Source organism: Ruditapes philippinarum, unplaced genomic scaffold (assembly GCF_026571515.1).
Source record: "Ruditapes philippinarum isolate M1 unplaced genomic scaffold, ASM2657151v2 ctg20790_1_1_1_1, whole genome shotgun sequence".
Classification (NCBI taxonomy): Eukaryota; Metazoa; Mollusca; class Bivalvia; order Venerida; family Veneridae; genus Ruditapes; species Ruditapes philippinarum.
This window is the reverse complement of record NW_026861877.1, coordinates 2369-13039: the sequence shown is the minus strand read 5'-3', so window position 1 is coordinate 13039 and position 10671 is coordinate 2369. Positions and strand designations below refer to the sequence as shown.

The following is a 10671-nucleotide window of genomic DNA, read 5'->3' as shown; positions in this document are numbered from 1 at the left end:
ATTTTTATGTCTAAATTGTATAAATGTCGCCGCTTATAGAACTCTCAAGATTTTCTGTCACACTTCTGTCGTAAAAAGTCGAGTCCGACATTTTATGTCTACATAGAAGACTAAGCCACGCAAACATATGCCTATTTTATGTAGCAGATTGCGGCCTTTATAATCCGCGATGTGATGCATACCTCGTAAAAAGTCGAATTTGAGCATGAAGCCTCGACTTTTTATGTCGGCAAAAAGAGGGCTGATTTTTGCTATTACTCGCCCGATATTTTATTAGACCTCTGATAAGGAACAAAATGTCGCGGCCATGGCTTTTGTAGAATTCTACAACACTTGCAAAAATGTCGCGGATTTATTTCTGGTCCTTGACTTTTTATATACAAACGAGGGATAAAATGAAGTGTCAAAGACCACTGGAGTCAAAATGTTCCATGCTGTTTCCAACAACTGTTATAAAATATCAAGGTATATAAGCCCCCGCAACATTTTTTGTACGATTTCGGCATGAATTATCGTGTGTTTGTATTTTGCCCGCGACAAGTTATGATAATACGTGATAATATGATAATAATTCTCGCTCTTTTAAAATGACCGCAACTTGACACCATAGATATACGTATAGTGTATACGTATTATCAATTGACACTGAAAAAGCAACAACTCAAAAACGACAACAAAACCTTCCGATATAATTTCTTTTAAAATTTCACAAAGTCACACTGTTGAAATAATTCATACAGAATATACAGAAAACATAGAGAATATTTTACCAGTACATACGAGTACACTGAGACGTATGTTTAACAATCTATTGTGCTAAATAAGTCTTATATACATCAGCAAACATGGTTTTAATTAACTCACCTGATTTGGATTTGAAATTTTGTCACTTTCCAACGGATCGCAAGCTTGTGTAACAAAGTAGGCGTACAAAACAAGTCCAGTCAGAATCAGGATAGATGTAAATATAAAATCAAGCGGAATGTTCAGAAGTGTGGCACTAAATATAAAATGACGAAAAAATAATATTCATAAAATAAACAAAACATGCATGTATACCTGAAACATCAACAAAGTATAACATATATCTAAGCCAAGAAAATCATTTAAATGAATGCATTTGGAAACAAATAAACAGCAACGCAAATTGATAAATGTTATCGTCAAAGAACTAGATGATATTTGCAGGTTAAACGATGAAATAAAAAAAGTTTTTTATGATGAGTACAATAAGTATTATACTACGATGAGAACGCACTACTAAGTGTTACGTTACGACGAGTACGTTAAACATTAGGTTATATGATTTCATTTAGTGTTATGTTACAATGCGTACATTGCATGAAATGTAACGATGAGTATTTTAAGTAATATGTAAGATGAGTACGTTAAGTGTTATGTGGCAATAGGGTAGATTTAGTGTTATGTTACAATGAGTTCAATAAGTGTTATGATACTATGGGTTATGCTATAATGAGTACATTAAATTTTATGTTACTTTGAGTAACAAATTGTTGAGTTACGGTGGGATTTCACATTTAAGATCAGAATACCTACATTCGAGCATGCTTCTTTGTTTGTACAGAGGATATCCTTTGAATTGCAGATTGGTTACAACAGTTAGGCAGCCAGTTAAACATACCACCTATAACACATCCCCAGACAGAATGACGAATCCGAGGGTCGGGGTCAGTCCTAAACGAAAATGATTGTATTGTTATATATATAATTTTCCTTTAAGAAGAGTTCTGGCATGAAAAGGAATTACACATATTCGTTTACCGATAAGTGTCCATTGCATGAAGAGAAAACGATGCATCAATGCAATCAAACAATATTATACAATATGGTTCTAAGCATTACACATTCTAGTAATGTAGCTTTAAATTTACTTTTCCATTTCAAAAATAGATCGACGACATAAAATCATGTCACAATATCACATGAGTTATTGCAACAATGCTGCGATAGCAAACCGGCAAATATCCGGAAGTTGTCGTGATAAAAAAGAAAGAAATAAAAACGGTAAAAGTATAACATTATTTACATTTTCTATCCAAAATAAGTTATGATCCAATTTTCTTTGTTTAACATTACATCATTCAGCTTCCCTGCTTATCACACAAAGTACATATAATACTTCGTCGCCATCAGCGTTGGGCGAGCCACGCATTGTAATGTCGCATAAAACTACGGAATACCGTTAACTGCTGCCTCATACACGTGACCGAATTTTCATACTGAGGTATTCAACAAATAAACAAGGAGGCAATACATCACATATAAACCAAATATTGCGAATATGGGGTGCAATATTTTGCCGCATAAAGGGTATTAACTTATCATTAAATAGGAAGTTAGATAAATTAAGTTCTAAAATGGACATGCCTTTGACTTTGATGACCGTGACGATGCCAACTTTCACATGCATGTGGAGATGTGCACACACATACAAATGTATATTAATGACAGTGTTATGGTCCTTGACATTGTCATTCGAAATTTGTGTTTTTGTTAGTTTGTGTCATTGACATTTTTCACAACTTCCTTTTTATTTGATGTTATTCAAAACTGTCCTCACTAAAAAACCGTCCCCATGAGGCATAGAGGAGTTCATGGCGTAGCAGAGCGCACAGCTTGTTCTTTTTGTATTTTTAGACACTTTAGTGATTGTATATTTTAAATACATGTAGCAGCAGAAATTGCCATGGTAAGTTCATAACAAGAGGGCGAATGCATTAAGTGGTAATTTTACCACTAGACCGTTCAACAAATGGCCGGAGAATTACTAGGAATTGGTTTCAAGTCAAAGAACCTTGGAATGGATTAAAGTTGTAACAAACAACATGTGCCTAAAAACTAAATCAATAAAAGAAAGACGCCCATAATGACCCAGTAATAGTCATCTGAGTCCTCCTATTGAAAGTGCCCAATCTGATGGCACTGATGATTGAAACAGTAGTTCCTGAAAAATGTTAACTCAACTGAGCCCAAAGAGCAAATGTGAACTAAGAGGACCAGAACTTTTAACGTACCCGAATGTTCCTTTCTTACAGAGTAAACAACAATGTGTCATTAAATGCTAATACTGGTGTAAAATTGCATAGAGCTTTAAAGAAAAACTGACTCTTTAGTTAAATTTTATTCCATATTCAATGGAAGAGATAACAGGTTTTGCTTAGCGTGTTGATTAAAATCATGGTAAGGAGAGTTTTTGGCAGTCATTACATAAACAACGATTTATAATGCTTGATTTGCATTCCATAAAATCGGCTTTATCGAACAGCATCTTAATTTCTAATTTGAAGCTCACACTGCCCGAAGAAGATCACTTCTATCTATACGGTGCATCATCACATTTCAGCATCAATCTGATAAAGTCCGCAAAGAAAATTCTAATGCAGCAGCGTTGTTATGCTGCGGTACATAGCAAAACCAAAAGTATAACCTGCGAACTATTCCCTTGGGGGGAGGGGGAAACTTAGCCACTTTTACTGACTACTTCAGTTTTTTTGGCTTTTTTGGCGTTACCAGCAATTTGCACAATCCATGCGCAACATTATCTTTAAATTACATTGTTAGGCTGGTGTTGAACAAAAGTGTGCACTTTTAACAATATGAAATAGTGTATGTTAATACTCATCAAATTTCAGGCGATCGCCTTTCATCGACAGCTCATAAACATGCGAGAAACTCCCTATCTTAGACACGCCCTGAAAAATCAAAACCGAATCCATTAACACTCATATTTTATACATGTTTTGTCTTCTGAATATCATTAGATTTTTTCATTCTTGTATTGAATTTGATTTTCCTTAAAAAGAAATTAATTCTTATAGAATAGAGAAAAAAATCCCTGAGGAAAGAAAAACAAGTTCATTGACGTAAGTGGTAATTGCAAACTACCGTTCACGTCCCTAGAATAGGCTTAACAGTATTCAACATTTATACATGAATTTAGAAACATTCGCAGATGTGTTCATACGGCGGTCATCACGACAAGACATATATTTTTACGGTTTATCTGCAAAAACAACATATCAGCAACAACAACTAAAACTCAAAGGAAATAAACTCAGGAAATGAACACGCGTTCAAGAGATGTTGCACTCTATCAACCCTCACAAACACACGCAAATAAACCGACTTTGCGACATTTTAATTGTTTCAACAGTTTGTTTGTTCCATTGCTCCAAAAGGATTTCCCCTTTCCAAAAGTATTTTAATTTAACGTTGCAAATTATAAACACACATTGTAGACGATAAATAAATGAAACTTACAAGCACGAGTATGACAGTTATACCCCCATACAGCATCACAAACTGAAATACGTCCGTCCATATCACTGTTCGCATACCACCCTAAAAACAATGTACTTTTAAATGCAATAGTGCTATTTTAGGCTTGAAGTTACATTGAACTATCGTTTTGCTTAAATATGCTAACGTCAATTTGCCACGTTTGGTCAGTTTGCAATATTACGAAGAGAGAAACGCAATGCTCCGTCTCTTTTTTGTTAACATATATTATTCATCAAGTGTTCTCTTTGACAAAATGACACTATGCTGCTTACGATTCAATTATGGTTGAAACAATTATGAAAAATAGTTAAACTTCAAGGTAACAATTTTAAATGCAGCAAATTTTCTAGCTTATTCTAATTAATCAATAAAAGACTTACAATGGATGTATAAACAGTCCCTATACACCCTATTAATACAATCGATAACCAGATTGGGATCCCTGCAACTGCAATGGACATATCAGATACTATGCATAGACAGAGCACATCCGGTAAACAATATTTTATTTCGTTAAACAAACCGATATTTTAGCATTTCTTTATAATATTAAAACATTTTAGATCTATTTGATTATTCAAATATTTAAGCTTTAAAGTAAAGATCGTTGTATTGAAATGATTTGCAATTTAACGATAATTTATCATTTTAAAAGGTGTTAGCTATAATAAAACGATAATTCTTAAAACTCCTTTAAAACTGTTTATAACATAATGATTATTTACAAATGAGAATCTTGTTTACGATTCTGATTTCAATCAGACGGACGTGTTTATTGAGGCGTATAAGCAGTGAAATTACAGCAAATACCTGCACATATCGCTCGTTTTTCATTTATTAACTGTTTTTAAATGCTTTGAACCTGACAAATGACATGAGCTTTGTGAAGCTAATAACTTTGTGTTTGAAAAGCTCAAATGCAAACCTTTGCCCTTTGTCTTTGCCCTGCCCTGTTTTTTGTTTGGGGTCCGCCTGGGCTCCTTGCCACTGGTTCTTGTTGCTGGGTCATATGGGGGTGCGTTTATTGAACGCCGGCTTTCCTTGTTGATCTTGTTTATCATATTGGATCAATATCATTATTAAAATGTCAATCAAAATTAATTAAAAAAGGGGCAAACAATTAAAGGTTTTACCTGCCTCAAGTGCTAGAGCTGGAGAATACAGCACAACACTAACATAAAGAAGCTGAATAAAATAATATATGCATGGTACAGTGAATAAAAGACAACTTTTAAAAGACAAAAAGTGGAAAAAATACTGAGTTATATGGATATTCATAACTTTAAGCTCATATCATTTCATTTTTCTTACATATTTCTAATTCAGTTTCTAATATATCTTATTTCCTAACTTTATTATCAGCATTGAATGATCAATGAAAATTAAACTTTAATCTGAACACACTACCGGAATGTATCAAATGTTTGGTGGCTTGCTGAGATATTTGTTACTGATGCGTTTTTTGAATGTCGCCCTTATTTCTCATATTATACATATATATCTTATTCTTATTTCTTATGAATGTATCTAAAGTACTGCTAGAAAATAATGAGCCTACCGTTTGCAGCATACCCATGGTCATGCCAAGCAGCTGGACACCTCTAGACTTGAAACGACGCAATAGATACTGTAAATATTACGAAATATATATACAAAAACGTAAAGAACTTTGCATCCTACCTTTAAAAATATTTTTACACATTTAATCGCCTATTCCAGACAATTCCTTATTAAATGTTTTTACATAAAGAAAATTTCATCCGTATAATTCAAATACCAAAATGCTAACAGGAATAAGCAAAGAAAGAGAAAGTGAAAACATTACCTCATAAGCGCTGGTCAATCTTAACGGATGTATCAACGGTACAATGATAAATGCCTGCACGAAATTCGCGAGCATAATTCCAAATGTTATATAGAACACCATAATGTTATATAAATATACTTCACTTGGTAATCCAATTATAGATGATGCAGATTGGAAGGTAACTGCCAAAGACAGAGCGACAGGAACAAGATGTATTTGTCTGTTACCAAGAATATATTCCTCTGTAGTCCTTTGTTTTTTGAAAAAGCCATAATAAATACCTATTGCAGAAGATATTGCTAAGAAAAATAGCATAACAACGTAGTCCGCAACGTGAAATTCTAACCGCTTCATTCTTTCTCTATTACCAAATTGACAAATAGATATCAACTGAAAACTATCACATATACGACGAGGCGTGGGGCGCTCTTTGGCTTTTCAGTAATTTATACTGTGGACGGTTAAATAGGTTAATATTTTAATTATATCACTGTATAATATATTAATTTATCAAAGTCGGTATAATCTTTCGTTTTTCATTTAAAATGAAGAATATCAGTGACCGAAACTTTAAAAATGTAATGCTACATCATTTTATTCATTTAAATCGTAAACTCCCATATGTAGCCTCTTTAAATAAGATCTTTCATGCACAAAGTTGTAAAACTCGCTTTTTAGGTGCTTTTAACCATCATTAAAATAGACTGGTTTGTATTAGTAAAAATATTAAACATCCATATTAGTAATAACTGATTGATTGAAATTATGGGAGCATTTCATTTCACTATTTACATGCTATATAAATATATTTAGTCATATGTGAAGTCATAAATTAATTCTAAATGTTACTGAATACTATATTCCTAGACATGTTCGCGGATACAATATTTCGCGTTTTTCACAACGTCGGCATTTTCGCGGAGACAAACTTTTGCGGATTTGTAGTAACCGCCAATTCTGCAAATATTAAGTCACTACGGCCAAAATTACAGTTTTTTAGGCTACGGTATAAACCTACATCTATTTGATGTCCAAAACATCAAAAAAATAATATCAAAATAAAAATATTCCCGTTATCCACCCTTGTATATGCGTATTCCATTTATGAATGTCACATTAATAATTCAGCAATTTATGCAATTCATAATTGACCTTAAAAACTATAAAGTAGAACAAGTGTATTACTTAACGGTAGCAGGAAATTTTTTTTTCCGGTCCAGATGTCTGGATTTATATAACGCTTATGTTGTGCTACTTTAACAGTATCGGACTGTACATATGCTTTCATAATAACAACATAACAGCTGTTTATCAATGTAGCACGTGATCACTATTGTACTTTCAACAAAGGATTACACCTACTCCAAGCAAATAAAATCCAAGTCATTCAATGTACGCAAACTGTAAATGCTTTTGTACATGCCGTGACTAGCAAATAACGTGAATATCTGTTTTTGTATTATAAATGAAATATTTAACAAATGACCATGTTTAAATACAAACGAGGACGTTGTACATTTTATCTTGTTTGGACAATTGTTTGGAATGAAATCATGAATAAACTTAAAATGGTATGGAATATTACACAGATATATAATGTCTTGACGATACTACTTCTAAATAAATGTATAGCCCAACATTTAATTCGAGAACATGTTTCTAAATCTACTATTGATGTTACCCATCTGACATTCTTAATGCTAGCTATGATGAAATGTTTAAAAAGTACTCTCAGGCGGCGAACAATACTTTGTAATTTACATATGATAAGCTTTGATATAGTATATGTATAATATGTATATACTACACTAAAGTATGTAAGATTGCGATTATTTCTTACATAAGTTTAAACGTTTAAATATTTGCTGTGATCCTGAAAATTTGTTCTAAGGTATAAAATGAGGCTTTTTAAAAAAATATAAGTAGGGTGACTGAATTTCGTTAAGTCTCGCGTGTGGTGTCCGCTTGTTTGAATTTCTGCTCGGTATCGCCTTCTCTTAATGCTAATAATCCTTTAAATGCTTAGTTGTGGAATTGGCGGACATACACATCTAAGATCTCATTGATGTACATGTATTGTGCAGTCGTCAATGTGCCGTTTTGAACGATATAAAGTTCATTTTTTCTGCATGCTAATAATAAAAAGGTCTTAACATCGAGGGATGACCCTCTCACGACCAACTCCATTTCTATGCTTGACATTTCCGGGAGTTCGAAACCGTTACACATCATGCAACATGCTCTGGGACACCCCAAGGTGACCTATTACATGCTATTGGGAACGCCAAACCTCAAGCATCCATGTGGCCTTATTCATCTTCTCGGCGTCAAGACGCCGTCTTTATTCGTAAATAAGCCCTACCCTATGCTAGCTATGAAATAAATATAACGGATGTGTACACGAAGATACATGCCGTTGGCGCACGCTTTGCCTTCTGGGTGCCCTACTTGGGTGGGTCGGGGGGCCGCGTCTTGTGAACGATGCCTTTGCCTTGTTGATCTTTATTTTTTTTTTTTTGCGTATCGATATCATTTTTCCTGTGGATATCAAGCCATGAACAGGTTTTAAATTAATATCTCCTGGTCAGGTCATTATTTCATTAAAATAATCTACATGTATTAATAAAGCTACTCCTATCAAATTTTGGGTAGTATACAAGTATACATGCATTCATATAAAACGGATACGTACTATAAGCTAAGTACTAAACCATGGAATGTTTATGATGTATCATACCTATGTATCTGAGCTTTGCCAATATTATAACATAAAATAGGTCAAATGAAAATCATAATCATTGAGGTTTTGATTCATGTTTTGTAAGTTTAACGCTTATATTTTAATTCATTAGTGGCACATGAACTACCCACGATTTTTGTATGAAGGTATTAAATACATAAAAAGTGTTTGTTGAATTGAAAGAATCGAATATGTATTGTTAAAACAGTAACGTTCATTTGAATATGGATGCGAGGTATGGGGTTTCATGGAAGCAAAAAAGATAGAAAATATACATTTAAAATTTGAAATTAGGAGTAAGGCTACAAACTCTAATTAACTTCGTTTATGGAGAATTAGGCAGAGAACAATTAATACAGCTTAGAATGATACGAATCTTAAAATTTTGGTTTAAAATATTGAAATCGGAACAACATTTGTACATTAAAAAGGTTTACAATATGATGATCTTTAATATAGAACAAAAACCAAATTATAAATGTTGGGCTAATTCAATTAAACAATTACTTCAGATACTAGGGTTTTATTATGTTTGGGTTAATCATGGAGTGGGAAATGAAATTTCATTTTTGAACTCTGTAAAACAGAGACTTAAAGAAAGCTAAATGCAAAACTGGACAGAATCTCTACGCAATTCATCAAGAGCTTCCCTTTACATTCTTTTTGTCAAACTTTAATTGTAAATTGTATCTTGAACAAATTAATATTCAGAAATTTAGAATAGCATTAACAAGATTTAGAGTTTCAGCACATAGGTTATTAATCGAAACAGGGAGATGGCATAAATCAAACAAAATTCCTAGAAATGAAAGAAAATGTATAATATGTAACAAACTCGAGGATGAATACCATTTTTTATTAGAATGTACTTTATATTGAGAAATAAGTACTAAGTATTTACCAAAGTACTACTGGAAAAGACCAAACATACCTAAATTTATCGAATTTATGTCAAACTAATCGACGTCTATGATCAGAAAACTGTCTACTTTTATTCATAAAGCTTTTTAAATCCGTACACCGATTTACTTTTCTTAAAAATATTTTCATTCACACTTTTCTCCTACAACGTCATTTTTACAAGGATATATTTATAAACCTATTTTATTTAATCATTCAATACTTAAAAATATACATTTTATATGTAAGTGCAATGCACATGTGTATTTGATTTTAAGGTTATATTATGCAATATTAAGTTTCTTCTAGTAAAACATACATATTTATATGTGATTGTAATGTATTTAATCACAAGTTCAGGTGGTATTGTGAAGTATTAAGTTTCTTCCGGTTAACCATAATGCAATTTATCTTATGTTTATACCCCCACGAACGAAGTTTAGGGGGGGGGGGTATATAGGAGTCAGCTTGTCGGTCGGTTGGTCCGTCGGTCGGTCGGTCCCCATCATGGTTTCCGGACGATAACTAGAGTATTGCATTTGAACCCCCTGGGGTCAAGGTCAATGTCACCATTACTAAAAATAGAAAAATGGTTTCCGGACAATAACTAGAGTTAGGAATGAGATATTGTTATCAAACCTGGCGTATAGCAAGCATATATGAAGACCTGGGTTGGTACTGCATTTGGGCCACCTGGGGTCAAGGTCGAGGTCACCGTTACTAAAAATAGAAAAATGGTTTCCGGACAATAACTAGAGTTAGGAATGAGATATTGTTATCAAACTTGGCGTATAGCAAGCTTATATGAAGACCTGGGTTGGTATTGCATTTGGGCCCCCTGGGGTCAAGGTCACAGTAAGGAAAATTAGAAAAATGGTTTTTGGGCAATAACTAGAGTTAGGAATGAGATATTGTAATCTAA

The 10671-nt window shown here is 33.2% G+C and overlaps 1 protein-coding gene across 1 annotated transcript; it reads right to left on the bottom strand.

Annotated features, from left to right (window-relative positions):
• Positions 1–176: 176 nt before the first annotated feature.
• Positions 177–7193, bottom strand: LOC132717220 (sodium-coupled monocarboxylate transporter 2-like). Its single transcript, XM_060700650.1, has 8 exons — positions 6128–7193; positions 5861–5929; positions 5436–5487; positions 4683–4750; positions 4282–4362; positions 3640–3713; positions 1558–1695; positions 177–1000 (listed from the first exon to the last, which is right to left on the bottom strand). Exons 1-8 carry the CDS (start codon positions 6461–6463, stop codon positions 856–858), a joined length of 963 nt encoding a protein of 320 aa, XP_060556633.1. The 5' UTR covers positions 6464–7193; the 3' UTR covers positions 177–855.
• Positions 7194–10671: the final 3478 nt, after the last annotated feature.